This window comes from Parus major, chromosome 1A (assembly GCF_001522545.3).
Source record: "Parus major isolate Abel chromosome 1A, Parus_major1.1, whole genome shotgun sequence".
Taxonomy (NCBI): Eukaryota; Metazoa; Chordata; class Aves; order Passeriformes; family Paridae; genus Parus; species Parus major.
In genome coordinates, this window is record NC_031773.1 from 56,478,689 (window position 1) to 56,497,443 (window position 18,755).

The window sequence follows — 18,755 nt, forward strand, 5'->3', positions numbered from 1 at the left end:
ATATTGCATGCCTTACTTTGCAGGTCCTAACCAGGCTATATGTGGACTGGTTTCTAGAATTCTTAGACTGGAGAAGGGTCAGAAAGAGGACTTATTTTTGGCTTATTTTGTCATATCCTTGCTATATCCTTGTCATACCCTTCCTGCTATTCCTAAGAGGCTGATCCTTTTAATCCCTTTTTCTTTTTAAACTCTGAGCATCACACGATCACAGAGAAATTAGACACAGCAAATGATTTCTAATAATACATACATTTCCTTTTAATTTTTAGTCAGTTTTTGGAAGTCATTAACTCAGGCAACTCCAGAGAATCATCAGGATCTGCCCAGAGACTGCCAACTTCTATGTAACACAGAAGAAAAAGAAAAGCATCAAGCTACCAAGAAGCACTGCTCCCTTGAAAACAGACAACCGTGTTTCAGAAACATGCCATACTTACTGGACTTGATTCGTGCTCTCAGGATACAGTGTGTGGCTCAAAGTGCAAGTTTTTCCAAGGGGTATGAATCCTATAGGAATCTTACTGAAGGCAGCCTGGACACATAAGAAGAGTAAATTAACATTTGCATGAAGCTTCCTGTGTGGAGATCACAGCTGTGTCTGGCATCACCCCTTTGGCACTGTGCAGCCAGGCACTTCCTCACACAATGACTCAGAACATGGCACCCAAATCTGTAGAGCCACCACTGCCAACCAGCTACAAAAGAGCTCTCTGTAATCATTAAGAGCATTGTTACATGCATTTTGGCAGCCACATCCCAACTAATGCACGAACTCTGTCCGCAATCTGCCACCTTTCTTAATACTGATGGTGGCATCAAAGGCTCTGAATCCCATTTACCAATGCAGAAATCCCCCTCTGACAGAGTAACCTTGCACAGCCAAGAGATTTTCTCACTTAAGGAAAGGAAATTAATTGATTCCTCTGCCATCTGAATCATGAAGCAGCAGAAGGTCTAATTTTTGGAAGTCACTGACCATGCTATTTTTCTGTATTGCTGTTAAGCAATAGGGCTTGTTGAAGGAGCAAGTTATTACCCTGTACCTCATCTTAAATCTTGTTTCTTGAAGCAAGTCAGCAAACCAGTGTAAACTAGCCCATATTCCAGTGAACCATCTCCCTCCTGGGCAATGCTGCCAGCAGCACAGGGACACAGCCAGCCTGCAGCCACTCGGGAATTCTGGGCTCACTGCACACCCAACAGCTCTCCCCTGCTGTCCCTGTCACCTGTGAGTCCCAACACTCTCAAATACCCTGCTCTCATTTTCCTCAGCACTGCTTTACAGAGTGCAGATGAGAGGCTGTTTGCAGCTCCTGCAGTCAGGCTCTGCTCCCCTGGCTGCTAGGAATGGGGCTTCTGGAATACCTTGCATAGGCTCTTATGCAGACAACAGTGGTGTGGCACCCCCAAGGGAAAAGGGAAGCAGGGCACAGAGAGAGGGAGCTCGAATGCAGATCTCTACTCCTAGGACAGAGTGACGTAAAGGACAAGAATTCCTTGGGCAAAGACATGAAGTGACACAGTGGCAATACTACAATGCAGTATTCCATCCATAATTGTGCTGGATGCAGAATCTCTACACTACTGCAAAACGATCCAAGCTACATCAAGATAAGAAGCCAAAAAAAATAAAGCGAAATTAGCCAGCAAAGCCTCTAAACTTTTCTTCTACTATTGTCTGATTATAAAAGTCTCAGGATCCAACTATAATAATATTAGATTTAAAACAATGATGTCTCAGAATTGACATAAATAGCCTCCCTTTAAAAATATTGACTTGGTTGCACAGTTCCCCTTGTCACATTCAGACAAAGCAAATGCCTAAACTGATACAATTCTAACTGCCAAGGGTATCATTATAATCTTGTCTGCATCATTTAATTGAGTTTTTGCCAGCTCCTGCCAGAAGGTTTTGGGAACAATGATTCCCTCCTTTCTTCAATAACACGGTCCTCCCACTTTAAAAAGAAAAATTTCTCTCATTTCCATTCAGAGTGATCCACCTTGAGAGGTTAAAATTTGCTTAGTACAACCATCTGCATAGGTAGGTATGCACTGCTTGAAGAAACAGCAAAGCAGTCCCAAAGCAGAAGGAGTGTGACCATAACCAAATTCGGTTTCAAGCCTGTACAAATACAAGAAAAACACGTACTTTTGCCCAATCTTTCTGCCAAACAAAGTGGCGTGCACAGCTGGTCCACGGGTCTTTGAAAATTGAGCATTTGGCTTCTCCACAATCCCTGTTCTGACGCTGGAAACTTCCCAAAGCCATGGCTTGGGAGTCACTGCACTCCCTCAGAAAGGGAACAAAGAACAACAGGCAGCATTGCAGGACAGTAGCCCAGCTGGACTGTTGCACAGCAAGCTGGCTCCAGCTTAGTAAGTATTTGCTGGAGGCAGCTGAGGCCAAGAGATCACAGTGGATGCACAAGCCACTCCAAGAAATAAACACAATTTTTAAAATGACACCTTCTCACCTCATCTGCTCTACGGAGAAGTCCAGTTATGACCTGAAAAACATGGAAAATGCTTATTTTTTTAAATCTATTTTTCAGTTACAGTAAAAAGCTATGAAATTCTTAACTGTGTTTACTCTTTGAGAAGATTTAAGGAGCAGCTACTCTTTCATGGAAAGTGCTACAGTTGTTTACATGGCAAGGGAGGAATGCTCAGCCTGCAAACGTGTTAGAAACAGCAGGTTAATGAGTGTGCCTGAGTACATGCTGGCACCACAACCAATGCCAGTGTAAATGTTTTAACACTGAATGATGCTCTGCATAATGCAAAACCAGCACTGGTCAGTGCAAGTAACAAAAGGCCAGAATGAACCTGCATATGTATTCTGGTCACTTTCTCTTAAAGTCATTGCATTAATTTAGCCATTGTCTTATGAAATCAGTAGTTAGAAACCAGGACCTGCCTGAATAAAATACAGTCTAGAAAGAGCATCCCCTGGTTCTGCTCCTGTCATTAATCATCTTAACAATAGGCATACATTAAATATGTTCCATGCTTTGTTATCATTCCCATGTAATTTTTAAATTATCTGATTCCCACTTAGCAAAATATGCATTTGTCTTAGGCAGTATACAGAAAGGAAAAAACTTTAAAAATCAAACCATTACAACTACATCACACAGAAAAAAAGAGCCACATCCCACCAAAGCGTTTGCCCATTCTAGAATAAAGTTCTGGAAGACAGTTATGTCACACACTGTTTTTGCCCCACTCCCATCATCACTGTAAGACTAATATCAATGAGCAGAGTGTTCTGTCCCCAGAATATTATAGTATTTTGTGAAATACAGATACTAAACTGGACAGATCTCTAGGAACAGTTGTTATGATGCTGCTACATTGCACAGACTCAGTCTTCTTGCCCTCATCCCAGCTATGATTCCCAACAAACCAGGCTCCAGCAGTACCTCTTGGACTGTGCCATCTCCTCCTGCAATAATGATCAGATCTGTGTTTTCCATTAATTCCAGGAGCTTTTTTGCTTGTCCCTCATAATCAGTCTGAAGAAACAGAGATCCCAACATGAAGACTCAAATGACTATTTTTAGTATATCTCTTTTACAGAAAAAAGAATCATCTATCCATGTGGTTAATAGTTATTTTTATACAGGCACACAGTACTGTATATTACTTACAATCAGAATTTTTTTTCAACTGGTAAAACCAGTTGAAAACCATTTTGATGTATAATATAATATGTGTAAGTAAACACACACACACAGAGGTTAAGTGAAATATCAGAGCAAATCTTGATAGACCTAGAATACCATAGCAATCATCTTATTTCCAGGTAATATTATATTGAAACAAAACCAGAAGCCAACCACTTGCAGAAAAACTTCCACCATCTTTAACAGCCAAAGTGCTCAAGTGCATCTCCTGAAACACAGCATCACAGCATCAACTACATAAAAGGCCACTGCCTGACAGCCACTGACAATGGATTAACAGTAAAGAGTACTGACTTTTTAAACCATCAAAACTGTCTTCTACAAAATTAAAGTCTTCTACAGAGCCATCTCAGCCTCACTTCCTTTTCCAGCAGCATTTCACCAACTTGTCAGGTCTGACACTACTAAGCATCATTTTTAAGTCTTGCAAAGTAATTTCTTCTCTTAGGGTGGGCCTAGGTATTTTTAATGATCAGAGAAAGGGATTAATAAAAACAGCATTTTAATACTAAACCTTGTGGAAAAGATCCCAAGACAGACAGATGCATATCAGAGTGCTCTGCTGTTAGGACACACTGATTTTTAAGCAATCTACATATCACAGCCTCAAAAAAACTGCAGAAAGATAAGAATCCCTTCAATGTTTCCTTGTTCTTCTCTTTCCAAATAAAACCTGTTTGTTAATTCACACCATTTAAAGTTGATTCTACTTACATGGTGGAAACATTGAATTACTTGGAGAGACACAGAAATAATTTCAGTGGGAAAATAAAAGGTTATTTTTAAAATTAATCTGAACAGTTCAACTGGATGTCAAAATTCCTCACTTTTCAATTCTTCAGGTTCAGGCAAAAATGACAATTTCAACAGCAATGGGCACGCACCACTAGCCAGCACTCAAATATTCAGAGAGTTTTCTCTCAAACATGAATTATAGAAGGGCTGCTTTAGACAGACAAACAAGCATATGTACTGCTTTAGCTGAAAATTAAAATCTCACTACACTGCTTGAAAACTAACTGTGAATTATAAAGATTAAGTATCAGCTTAATATCTCAGTATTTATTTCTTCCTATAAGATGTCTTACAGGACAACTGAGAATTCCAAATGCATGCAGATTTGAATTTCAATTCTCCAAGAGGAGAAAGAAGAGCAGTCAATATTTCTGCAGAAGCAGAACCCATCAGCTCTTACCTTAACCACAGTTACATCCAAGCCAGATAAGTGTAAAATTGGTGCAGCATTCTTTTCAAAAAGGTTCCCAGCTTTGCTAGAAATAACAGAGTAAAAACTGTTTAATGAGTATTTTTCAGCTGTGGCTGAAAAAAATTTAAAAATAAACAAATAGCAAGAAGAAATCTACTTAAAACCAAGAATTCATTTTCCATAATCAGTTGCTCAACCTGACAGTCAGGAAAGATGAGATTTTGTGTGGTTCAAATGTATTACATTTCTAGTCTCATATGTCAGATGTCAGGGTTTTATTGCAGTTTTAATAAATGCACAAGATGCCATCTAAGTTTTGCCAAAAATAATATTAAAAACCCATTAAAACAAATTAAGATCCCCAGAAAGAAATTTATTAGAAAACGAATAACTTACAAAGCACCAGCCTTTAGGACCACAAAGAAGGCTCATGTGTGCTTTAAGGAATATTTTTAAAATCCCAATTATTTATTACTGCATATTATTAAATAATGTTAGAAGCAAAAGTCTATCTGACCTTTTTTGTTACAGGACTGATAATTTTATGCCTGTCATTGCATAATAAAATATCACTAACTATAAACTGTTTACAGACATGAGACTTGATTTAATACTATGCATTTTCCAGACTCACAGAAGCACGTGAGTCCAAGCACTTCCATGTCATCTGTAACATTCCCCTCATATTGGTAGTAGCAATTCTCTGCCCCTCCACAAAATGCAACTATTCCAAAGCTCAGCTGATCAGCAGAAACAGGCACACATCACATCCAAGATTATGGTTTTCTGCTAATGAGCACGTAAAAATAGCAGCCGACCTCTTCCAGGAGTCTTGCTCCGAGCCCATATTTAGCCTCTCAGTTTGTGGGCACATCCCTGTCAAGGGCAGGTTCCCACACAAGTAAGATCACTTCTTGCCAACTTCAAGTCTTGAAGCAATCAAGGTCATCTCTCATTCCTCTAGTTTTTGAGGATGGAAATATATCAGATGCAACAGTTTGGAAGGTAGACAAAGAAATTCTACATTCAAAGGAATGACAAAGGCCAAAACACAAGATTAACGAAAAGAAATGAAATTATATATATATATATATATTTATATATATATTTAGAAATTACTCTTCCACCTCAAGCAACTAATTCTATTTCTCATCCCAATACTTTTGGTGAAATAAAGTTTGGCATAGTTACATAGCACCAGCTTGGCACCAGAGGGAGGCAAAAATGAGCTCAAAAATCTGGCTGGCTTTTATAGTGGATAGCAGAACAAAAATGCAGAAAGAGTGACTCAAATGAGAATGCTGTGAAGGGGGAATTTTACCCTTTGCAAGCTGCTGGGTTGAGGAAGACTGTTGCTTTCTTCAATGGCATAGTGGCAGGGATCAGCTGGTTGCCAAAAGCCTAAATAAGAGAAAAAGGGCAGGGCTCAGTTTATTTTTTAAGCACACTGCTAAAACAGTTCAAAAAAATGCATCTCTACAAATGTCAATGGGCTTTCAAGCCTCATGACATTCAAATGACTTCCATCTTCAGCCATTGTACAGGTTTCTTATTCAAAGACCTGCACTCTTAGCAGCAGCTCACATCACTGTCATAAGTACTCTTCAGCTCATTTTTACAATTCCACCACCACTTCGTTTTTGTCAACCTCTGGTTTTCTGCAATGGGCAGAGATCCAGGGAGCTCTCCTTGACTCCAAGGTTATGGGATTTTCTTTCCTTATAATTGTAATTCTCATACACCTGCCTGCCACCTTCTCTCTGCATTCTTTCCAACTTCTGAACTTTAATTCCTCTATCTCTTCTACTTATTCTATTATTTTCAATGCTTCAGAAAGATAATTACAAGAGAATCTGCCTTGACCTATAAGCAAGTCCACTGTTTCTTACACTTTTTTTAAACTAATCTCTCTCTATAAAAGTCATTCAATTCCTCTTCAACATTTAATCCAGTTCTGAAGAGGGCTCTCAATTTTAAATTCTTTGAGAGTTCCTCCACAAAGTCTCTTGCACTTTGTACCTATTTCCAAAACTGTTCAGCACAGCAAGAAAATGCAAGACGTCCACACATGTTACATCCTGCTCTAAGTGTCTAGAAAGTCAGTTAAAGGCATCCTCACTAACACACCTAATCAAACTGGATTTGAACACAAGGAATACAAGGTATTCAGCAATACCATCCAGAAGCCCCAGAAAGAGTAGGAACCAGTGCTGAACAGGGCCCAGTAAACTGTCCCTGGCTTTTTTTCCTTTTTATCTTGGAAGTTAACCCCCTAGCAGGAATTTTTATATTGAAGGAGGTGATGCTGTACACAAAGAATATATTTTAGTGGTTGTTAGCTGTTCAAACTTATTATTAATTCCACTTGCAAATTTGAGCTCAGGAACCCTCAATTTAAAGAAGGGTACAGCTGGCTGTACTGCTTAAAACATCTGAATTTCTTCTTCAGGAAGAAAAAGGATGAGGAGAGTTGCTGAGAGTAAAGAAATCTTCAAAGAAAGTGAAACAAATCAATAGCTCTTAAGTGTTACTCAAAGATCAGCTGAAAAACACCAACTTATTATATTGCAATTGTTGGGTGGGAATTGGGGAATAGGGGACCTCTAGCATGTTACATCTGTTAGAAACAACTAATTATTTGCTTAGGGGGCATGATATGATGTATTTGCATGCTATCTAACAAGGCTCTAAACAACCCAACAAGGCTCATAAAGATTTTATTAGTAATGACATAATTGCTTCTTCATGTAATATACTTAGACATTTATGTTACATACAGGGACATTTCTAAAGCAAATGCTGATTTGTAAGACAGGAAATAAAAAAATAATAATACAATATTCTAGAAGTCTTTCAGAGCAGAACATAAGTAAAGACAACTAATAGTCATACCATATAAATGGTAATTAAATATATATATGAAGGTATAATTTAGGTAAGTCAATGCCTTTTTCACTTTCTTGTCAAATGCATACTTCCAGGTACTGTATTTCTGGACTTCTACAATGACAATCACTATTTTTCAACTATGAAAAACCCTTTATGCAAAGCTTTCATAGTGTTTTATGAATACCAGCAAAGAAACTACATTCTTTTACAGAAAACTATCCTTGACTGAATTGTTTGTCAGCTAAACAGCACCTCTTTAACACGTGTCCAGAGTTTAGCAACAAAAAGGTCAATCAGCAAGACTGATTTGCCACAGAAGTGCGAGTCAGCTGACACTGACTTATTCCAGAGACAGAAGTGTAAAATGTTAAAAATATGACCAAAGGGCTCTTTATTATAGAATCTTTCCATAATCATTTGCCACACCAAGGTTGTCATTATAAACTGTTATTTAAATCCAGACACACGTGGCAGAACCTTTGCAGGAAATACTGCTGTCATGGATACTATCTCAGGAAGGCAGGTTCCTCATCAATTTGATAATGTAACAGGCTTAAAAATCTAAAAATCCAATGTAAAAATGGTAAGAACTTCTCACACACTTCATCCAGACTAAACTTTTTCTTCAGTGAATTTGCCTCTATTTTTTTTCCAATACCTATATGCAGCACTATAAAAGCAAGTAGCATTTTTCAAACAATTTTAGATTGTTGTCATCCTGAAGAACATACCAGACACTTAATGCCTTAATGCAGTATTGCTGTGTGTTTTCAAGTAGTACTTGGCACTGGCATATCAGTTAGAATGGAAATTACAGCAAAAATTGATTACTAGGCTTTCTGGTTCATTCCTTTCTAGTGCAGGAGTCTTCTGCAGGACATTTTCCCAGGCTTTAACCACTAAAATTGCAGGAAGCTCTACTGACAGTGCTTTTGTGTTTTAATTTTCAAGAATAAGCCATAATGGAATAGAACCTGCCACTTAATAACTGGACTTAAGAAATAGGAAATTCAGGATTTCCACAACTGAACTTTTGCTAGTACCAGTCCTTTCCTTGGCATTTACACTTTTTTGACAGTACACACAAACCACTCCATCAGCACCTTTTAAAAAAATTGGTTTAATCTGGTCAGCATGCTTCAAATACAGAGGTATTAGTGCCTATTTTTTGTGCTATAAAAAACTTCTATCACTTTGTTATTATGCAGTAAAAATTAATATTGAAAATAAAAACCTCTGGTTTTTATAAATAAAAATCATGGTTTACAAAAGCAGTATTTTCAGGGAAAGGTTTTCCATGCTTTTTCATGAGCAGTGAGCTCCCTTACATCTATTCTGACATGAAGATCCATTGCACAAGACTAGTTGCTGTGAAAATCTTTCAACAGTGGACAGGCTGAAATTGGGATAATTCAGGTGCACAACACTTCTCTACAGAGAAAAAAATAATTTTACCATTCTACTCAGGCCCCAGTATGTAGCAATGGTGGGAGAAGTGTTACACCCTGCAAAATGTCAAAGATCTGTCATGAACAAGCAGGTTTAGAATAAACTTTATTTGTGGGAGGTAAAAAAATCTTACAGAAGCGATGTCACCCATGGGCAGCAGCACTTACACCTCCAAAAGACTGGTTATTAAGGACAAGATTTCTTTGTGGGAATATTACAGTGGGAGTTTGTAGACTGCTGTTTGCCCATGCAGGCAACAAACTATGAAATGCTACCCTGAGAGAGTAACACTCCCCTCTCAAACAGTGGCCTTCTTGTCACTGATCAGCAACCATGCTATTCCCATTAAGTTCCCAGTACATGGGTCCCAAAAGAGCTGGGTCAGTCAGTCATCACAGCTGGCATCCCTCTGATAAAATCACTCAGGGTCAAACAGACAAGGGCGAGGTCTTTGCAGCTGAGCACTGACATGAAGCGGCTTGCACTGCTTCTGCCCAGACTACAACCCCCTGGTGGGGCTGGGATTTCACTCTTACCAACAAATCTCATCTTCCCACCAGAAGTTTACAGGCTGATGTGCAGCAATGGAGGTCTGGGTAGCTCCAGCAGTGACTAAGATCACCCCAAGGATAACGCTGCACTCCCCTGCAGCAGCAGCCAGGACACGCAAGGGGCAGTACCCCCTGTGCAGCCCTGGGCATTAAGGGAAAGAACACCGATGGCATCACTATAAGGCTTGTCACGTAGGAAAGGCCTGCTGGGAAAATCTCAGGAGCCCTGCACAACCAAGATAAGATGGAGATTTTAATCTAATTTTATTACTTTAAGTGGTATTACCTGGGCTTCTTGGCATGCAGCTCTTCGTAGCAGGTTATCACTATCAGGTAAGACAGAAAAGAGAGGGGACATTACGTTGTGTGAGTTTTAAACAGTTTGCTCATTTTTAAAATGTATGTACAAACCACTTTTACACACAGTTTGACAACACTGAAACAGAAAAAGCCCCCAAACATTTTAAGGATAAAACACCCCCATTTATACACACATGCATATTTTTTTCTGCATGTGCACACAAACATTCTTTCTATACAAAAGTAAAGCAGAAAACAAAGAAAATTACATCAGCTCTGGCACACTGTGTAACTGTGATTTATTTGTTAAATTGCTTCATAACTGTACTCCAGAGCTCAGGTGTGGGTTTTACCGATGTTTTCGCTGCCTGGTGTTTACACTGAATGTACTTACCATTCTGCCAGTAAGAGTAGAGTAAGTAGAAGGGTTCTAGGGATAAGTCTTTGTGCTTTACAACTGTGAACTCCCCTCTCCATCAGTTTGCAAGCCAAACACACCTTAATGCAGCACCTCCCACCCACCTAGGTCTGAGCACGGCCCAAAGCAGTAACTCAGAGAGATGAAAAACACTCAAGTTTTTCACTTGAGTGTTTTACACTTCACTTAAGTGAAATGTAAAAACAAAAGAAAGTTGATCAGTGCTAGATATGTCACAGATGATAATTTCAGAAATACACTCCTGACTTGCCACTGGCAAGCAGGGTATATAGATGGCAAGCACTGGAGACACAGCTACTGAGTGAGGAATCGAAGTCTGCTCCTTCCCCAGCCTCAAAAATGCCCTTGCAGACAAAATGGCAAGTACTGTTCTGCTGTGCCCAGAGTCTTGCCTGTCCTCTAGGAACCAACACTCTCCATCCTGCAGCTTGTCCTTCCCAATACCTAGCAAGACCATATATTCTTGTCTCAAAACATCACATACAAAAAACCCCACATATAGTCAGCATACCAAAACTAACACTATATCAACCAAAAGGATTAAAGGTCACCAGACAAAAACAGGTGACTGGGAGAACAGCACACTTCTGCCTCAAAGTGTGGCTTGTCAGGCCAAACCCTGCCATGGGAATGGCAGAAGAGAAGGCAAGGCCAAACCCTGGTGCCATCTATTTGATTCCATTGGTTTACAGTATTTCTCTGTCACTGGAACTATATAAGCTGCTCTTTTTGGCATCACCAAGAGATGCTGCAATGCCATAAAATGAGAAGTAGGGTGACTTCAGGTGAGATATAAAATTGGGTTCTGAGAAAATAACCACAGCATAAAAGCCACGGATTTATTCCTGGTAATAACGAAAACACAAAGGAAGAGGTGAAGCATGGAAAAAGAAAATATGTGAATAATACCTCATCAGGATAACAAGTAACTGGAATGTCTGCAAAAAAATTCCTCAGAGCCGTGCTGTCATATTCGCTCCTTAAAACCAAAAGAGTAGATAATTTTTATTAAGCACCTGCAATATCACTTAGAGGAGCAACAGCCTTGGGCTTGATTGCAGCAATACGATGGAAATGCAGCAGTTAAAATAACTCTACAAAGGTTGGTGTTCCAAGCCGTGCAACAGCACTGTCACAGCTAATTCCAGCTCAATCAAGGCAGCGTGACAGGTGGAGTCCACACTGTGCCACTGAGGGCATGAGCCCTCACACTGGGACATTTTCCCCTCCTCTGTGACCATGTGTGGCCAAAGTGAACAGAAAATAATTGCGATTTCAATATATAAAGTTGAAATATTATGGCATATCAAAGAGCCCCCACTATCAAATGAAAGGGTGCACACTTGATGTCTTTGAGAATTGCTGTCCTAACCTTCTGAACAAATCCCAGCCAAACCCACATTATCTGTTTACTTCACATTGATGCTATTTTGTTCAGAAGTCAAGCTCTGTCACACTGTCAGCCAGTTTGTTTTCCTGGCGCCCGCAGCTTTATGCTGCAGTGCTAACTGCCTTTAAAATGACGTCCAGCAACACTTTCCAAATGCAAGCAGAAGATATTGTGCTCTCCTTCTCAACCTCAAAGAACCTCAAAACAACTGTCAAGGATTCACCTCAATGAGTCTTACCCATAAAAATTAAGCTTGACAGCTTAGATGTCAACATTTATGCTGATTTTCTCCTGCATTGAAGCACTTAAAGAGACAGAAGAAGTCTATTTCGACACTTACCATTTTAGTGTCAAAGGAAAAGTTTAGGTTTAGAAAAATCATTTACCATCAGCAATTTCCAGGTGATTTGTCTCACTTCTCCAGCAGCACAGCACCCAGAATCCCATACCATCCCAGCCATACTCATAGGAATTCCACTTAATTCAACTGGGACATTTCAAAGTCATCTGAGTCTGTCAAGGATGTCCCAAGTTTGGTTTAAAGGTGCCAGATAACAGGAAATGGTTTATTTCCTTAAAATATCATGTCAACATTTAACTAGCTTCAAACTCCAGAAAAAAAACCAGCACAGGTACAGTCACAGGGACACACCTGTAAAAACAGCAGCTCTCCTGCATCACAGCTGTTGCCTTTACTCACCTCACCTTGCTCACCTAAAGTACCCCAAGTGGCACTGCAAATCCTCTGCAGGTCATAACAATCAATAAATAGAACTAGAAAAATGTGAAAACCAGCTAAAAGGTAACTTCTTAAAGCCTTCTGCCTCAACATGTATTCATTCTCAAAATATGACTGCTCGCCAGCTCCCAGAGAAGATGAGACTTTATTAATAAATGTAAGATTTCATTGATTTTTTTGTACTTTATTGTCTATTATTAGGTAGTAACAAAGCCTTTTCAGCAATGCTCAAACATGAGCAGGTGGAGGCGGAGGGAAATTGCTCCATTGCCTTAAAGAACACACAGAGATTTCTCCTGACTTGCACCATATCCACAGCAAACTAAAAATCAATTTTTACTTTATGTTTCCCCTAAGGCCTTATCTACACAATTCAGCATCACAGCCAAACAGACAAGCAGTGTTGCATCTGCTGGCCAACTCAGGGCTGTCTTCCTGCTGTGAGAATTAAGCATCACACAGCTTACAGCTGGGCCAACTTGCTTAAGCAGTAAAAAATTGGGAAACGGAGAGGAACAAACAGTGGCAGCAGGGTCTGGAAGAGAGGCTGTCCCAGGCTGAACCCACAGACAGAACATTCCCAGCAGAGCCTCAAGGCCAGCAGCCACAGCAGCACAGACTCTGTGGAGAACAGAGCAGGCTCACACCAAAGGATGGAACCAACACAGAAAGGACACAAGAGTGACTGTGCACAGCTCCCCAGCCGTGCCAGGCTGACAGCACACAACATCTGTACAACTCGCCCTGATAGGGCTGTTCTTATTCCTCTGCAACACCCCTAGTGCAGCACAGCTGACCACTGCTCCTGCCCTTGACAATTTCGGCTGGAACAGGGCATTCACACCCTTACACATAAGCACAAGATCCACACAATTTAGTGTGGATGCTCCTCGAGATGATACTGAGCCTTGTGCCCAAGTGCCAGCAGAAGCCAGGGTGGAAAGGCCAGTTCCCATGATGAAAGGTCACCCAGGGCAGCAATGAGTGCAACAAGCAGAAGACAACAAAAGTTAAACTGACACTGTTTGAGGCTCTCAGCTGCACCAAGCGTCTGTCTTGGACCCAACCAAAGCAACTCCCCTTAAAGTGATCACACTACAAATGTAAAAAGAAGCTCAGGATCTCATTCCAAACTGGGTTATCAGCATTAAATCTAAGACTATTAAATATACTCAAATATGAAGAAGCCAAAAATCTTTAAAGTTCAGTGTCTGCATCAAAACACAGAGTTTTGTGAGGAGAAACTTGACCAAAGCTGTGCACACAGGATCAGTCCTCTGGAGCTGTATCAGAACTCCTGAAAAAGATTTTATCTTAGCAGAGAGCTTTTCTGGCTGCTTCTAATACAGAAAGAGCACAGAATCCTCTTTACTGGATATTAGGATTTACTTTCATTTTGGCCTTGGAAGGGCATGAAAGACAAATCTTAGGTTTCATCAGCTTTACCTAAGACTCAGAATTTATACTCTGTTTTTTTGACAAAGTTTTGATGAAATAAAGTCAGCTACTGAGGAAGTATATGCAGAAAGGTGACAAAGTGAGTTATCAGCTGGAAAACACACAGAGACTAACATTCAAATTGTAGATAACAGCACCACTCAGGTTTACTGGCAGGAAGTCAAAGGCTCAGGTGCTTTGCCAGCATTTTCTACTGAGAATGTCAATACTTTAACACATACAGAGTAAAACTAAGTATGTGATTAGTCCACTGCCTCAGTAGAATATCCAAGGTCTCTGTCCTGACATGGTGATGATCACTTATGCAGTGACATCATTGTAACAGTCTGGTCAAATCCAACAATCAGTTCAGCTCATGTCCCTCATGCTGGAGATTTCATTTCTGCTGATTTGACGGAGCTGGTAACTCACTGCAACCCCTGGGGATACAGAGAACAGCTGCAGCTCAATTCAGGAAAGGTGACCCAGGACATGAAGTTGAGAGGGGACTCCAAACTTGGTCAAAGTTTTAGAACAATCATATGGCAAAGAACAATCTTTACTTGTAATCAACCTCACCTGTGTATGCTAAGCAAAAGTACATTACTGTGTATAAACACACATCTGACAATCTGCATACCCTGCAAGCTTTGATCCAGGATATTAAAATACCATGTACCTGCAGCATGATATGCTAGAGATTAAAATGAGCCTAATATATAAATTCATGCAATCTAGAGAAATTAAAGACAACCACACATGTAGCAACACTGAGTTATCCTCCTTCTTCCCAGACAGCACAAGAGTGTTTGCTATCCTAAATGCAAGATGATGGATTTTTAAAATATATAATTTTATGAGAGCAAAAGGAATTTCAAGATGCATGATGGTTTCACAAGAATGACAGTGGGGTTCTAGCTAACAGTAGCTCAACCAGACATGACTCCTGTCATTTGAGACATGAAAAACCTCTGTCACCTCCTGACTCACACCCCTGTTGAAGGGGTACATTCTCTACTATCACATGCTTAGAAGGGCTGAATAACACATGGGGGAAGGGGAAAAAGTACAAGGGTTCCTCCTTTTATTCTTCTTGCTCATCCAAATCTCCTTACTTTTAAATCAGTCAGTATTTGAACAAACACATCCCAAACTGAAAGGCTAATACACTGATCCAGAAACTAAATGCTGCAGGAAGAAAGTACCAGGACTAAGCAGCTCCTTTACAGTTACTGCCACCTTTAGAGCAACTCAGTGATGATCCATCGCACTCCAGCGCCCCTCCTTCCCTTTACACCCTAGGGAGCACAAGCACATCTACACCGGGCTCCACAGCACAGTCTTCACAGTGTACAAGGGGGATCCCACGCCCATTTCCAGACAGGGAGGAGGCACTGGGAGCAAGCCTGGAAAAGGCAACATTCTTCTTGTCCATATAGCATCCTCCAGAGTCTTAAGGAAATACTTCAGAGCTCTTCTGTCCCTATGAGCTTGTAGAGACTGACTACAGAAGAGCTGCAGGACAGATTGTTATTTACAACAGCTCCACTTAATGCAGCCATCATGGCTGCTGCATCCAAAAGGAAGAAGGAACCTTGAGAAGTCAAAAAAGCAAATTACCTTCTCTCCACAAGAGAAATATTTTAGAAAACCCACAAGGTCAGAAAGAGGGATGCAGGATGGCAAACAAAACTTTCCTTTGGCTGCAAATAAATGACCAACATCTCAGGTACTTCCAAGAAGTCAGAGGCTAATCTGAACCAATGCTGTGCTAAAGCAAGGCTCTTCATCAGGATCATCAGGAACTTGTGATGCCAGAAACCAAAGCACAAGACCTCACTACACTTTAAATGTGTTCTCAAAGACCAAGTATCAGTCTAGTCAGGTATGGCTCATGCATAGCAATTGATCTTCTGATGTGGATAACAACAAGCCTCAGGGCCAACACAGCCCCTTACAGATCCTTCATTAACCTCTCTCCAGCGCTGCCCGTGGCAATCTGTGCATGGGGCAAAATGCACCTCTCTGCTCCCCAGCACAACTGGGACATAGACAAAGAAACTGGGAAGAGGGAATGTACAAAAACACACCAAAAGCCATCCCCACAAGCTGCAGAGAGGGATCCTGGCCTACACCCTGCTGTCCAGCTGCTACAAGGTAAGGTCCTCACTGTTCACAGAGCATTACAAAGGGCTGTTGAGATCACCTCTGAATTGTTTTTCACACTCTTGCCATCAGGCTCTTGTCGTTCCTTGTTCTCTAACCTGGATAAAACAACTCTCCACAGAGAATGGCCCAGAAACTGCCAAACAGTTGCAGTGCTTCCAAACAGTGCTTCAAACTCAGAAGGCAGTAGCTGCAGACTACATCAAAGTCTCACTGAGCTGTCCATTATCACAGAATTTTCTACCTTGCATTTCCAGTGTCTCCTAAGGAAATGCTGTATTTTCTTTTACAGATAAAAGGGAGGACAGAGAATGGGATATGCAAAATTTTTCTGCTCCCAGTCTATCATCCAGGTTAAAGCATCATGCCTACATTTGGAGTAAGCAACCCCCAGCACTGAAATTCAGATACCAAAGATTCCCTTTTTGGTTGTTTGCCTTTCACATTTTCCTCCTTATTCCCCATCACATCACCTGTGGCACACTCCACATTCTCTGTGCTCCAAACAGAGTTTCACCACTACCACACAAGAAATCAGTGTACATCTGAAACCAACAGCATGTGGGCATAAGAACCCCCAGACACAACAGACACAAAGGGGACACTGAGCCTCAGTGCTTCAGGCAACTAAAGCAGATGTAACATGAAAAATAAAGGCTGAATTAATGCCAAAGTCCCTAAGCAAAAGGATGTGAAGAAGGAAAGTATAAAAACAACATAAACAGATTTTCCTAATGTTTCCACTGAGGCTTTGGCAGCACTGCAATGTAAGCAGAAAAGGGCACTGTTAAAAACCTGACAAAACACAAATCATTAAGATAGTGATAAAAAACAGCAGAACCAAAAATAAGTTTTAAAAAATAATTTGGCTACACCTGCTTTTTGGTTAAATGTATTAACCATAATCTTGAAGGACAAGGATTAAAAATATAAACTCAGCTTTTTAAAGAACACCAGTGAGGATTTTACTTACTGTAAATTTACATTTACTCCACAGGTAAGCAGTGGGAATGACACCACTAGGTATAACTCATGGGAGGAGCAGCTGACAGGCTCCTTCCAAGCTGGGTGGGCGACAACAGCAAACCCCACAGCAGGGAGGGGCAGCACAAGGCTGCCGGTGCCAGGCCTCAAGGAAGAGACAAGGATTTCAGCTCCAGCAAAAAGGAGGTGGGAAAGGGGCAGGTGGGAGCACCCACCGCCACAGGGCCACCACGCTGGGATGGGCCACGCTCAGCACATCCTGCAGGCCTGGTGCCAGCCATCCTTATCACACAGCCTAAAAGCAAGCAAGCTGAAGGCACACTATGGCTCATGACGTTAATTTTTAGTTTAGAAGACAGAGAACCTCCTCCTCTCCAAAAGGCCCCAACATTGCTCACGCCGGCCACATCCCCTCTGTTTAAACCTCCCGCCTGAACCCGCCCCACTGTTACACCACGGCCGACGTGGGAAGGCAGGAAAAGGCTGTGAGCTTCCCACGCCCACAGCTGCTGAAGCTGGAGGGAGCCCGAGCCATCCCCTCTGCCTGCCGGGCCCTCCGACAGGGGACCCCCATCTTGGGCGCTGCCCGTCCCTCCATCTCTGCCTGCCGCCTCCCCGCCCGGCCCGGCTCCAGCCGGCATTACCAGTGCTTCCCATAGAGCCAGTGTCCGCCCCAGCCCAGCAGGCAGGCCCCGAAGGTGGATTTCTTCCAGTGGTTCCTGAGGGCCGCCAGCACTTTCGCCATGGCGCCCCGCCGCGCCGCCGCTCCCGTGCCCGGCGCAGCTCGGCTCGGCTGGAAACGGCCCCGCGGCCCCGGCGTTCCGCGCACACACCCGGCCGCGCTGCGCCCTAACTAACAAACTAACAAACTAACTAACTAACAAACAAACAACACCCCCGCGAATCCCAGGGAAAAGAGCTTTCACTCTCCCCACAGTCCCGGCGCTCCCTGTCTTGGCCCAGCCCCCCAGAGGAGCTATTGCTGTGGTCTGGGCTGCCAGCGCTGACGCTGCCGGGAGCAGGCGGAGATGGAGCGGGTGAATGGGTCTTTTTTCCATAAAAATACCCACGGTGGTGCCCCCGCCCGCAAAACCAAACAAAAACAAACAAACAAAACAAAACCATAAAAAAACCCAAGAAAACCGCAAATCTGTCAAAAACACCAAACCCAAACCAGCCGAACGAAACACGACAACAAACCCAAAGAAAATCAAAACTCACAAGCAAAACAAAATCACAAACAAACAAACCGAAAATATTCCAGAATACGCAGCTGGAAGAAATGTTGTCCTGGAATTAGCTGGGGTTTGCTGTTTAAGCCTAACTACTGGGATGGCCATATGAACCTGGAGAAATGTCTGCAATCATGCATGGAAAACAGCAGTATCACAAGGATGCCATGCAGCCGTGAACATCCTGCCAAGGGAAGATGGAAACATAACCAAGGGGCAAGATCTGACCTCCTCATAGAAAAAGCTTTGGGACAAACTAGTGGTGGTAGCCTGCCCTAGC

The 18,755-nt window shown here is 41.7% G+C and overlaps 1 protein-coding gene across 3 annotated transcripts in view; it reads right to left on the bottom strand.

Annotated features, from left to right (window-relative positions):
- AGK (acylglycerol kinase) overlaps positions 1-18,195 on the bottom strand; it is a 35,510-nt gene extending 17,315 nt beyond the window's left edge. The window contains exons 1-7 of one of the 3 annotated variants that reach the window (XM_015627462.2): positions 17,888-18,195; positions 10,075-10,114; positions 6,221-6,300; positions 4,888-4,963; positions 3,429-3,521; positions 2,481-2,513; positions 441-535 (exon numbers count right to left, since the gene is read on the bottom strand). In XM_015627462.2, coding sequence (XP_015482948.1) covers positions 441-535; positions 2,481-2,513; positions 3,429-3,521; positions 4,888-4,963; positions 6,221-6,300; positions 10,075-10,114; positions 17,888-17,988 — 518 coding nt within the window. In that variant the 5' untranslated portion in view covers positions 17,989-18,195. Of the gene's footprint in view, positions 1-440; positions 536-2,480; positions 2,514-3,428; positions 3,522-4,887; positions 4,964-5,717; positions 5,816-6,220; positions 6,301-10,074; positions 10,115-11,436; positions 11,457-17,887 lie in introns of those variants that run through there. The other 2 variants (XM_033514248.1, XM_033514249.1) reach the window with 2 other exon arrangements.
- Positions 18,196-18,755: the final 560 nt, after the last annotated feature.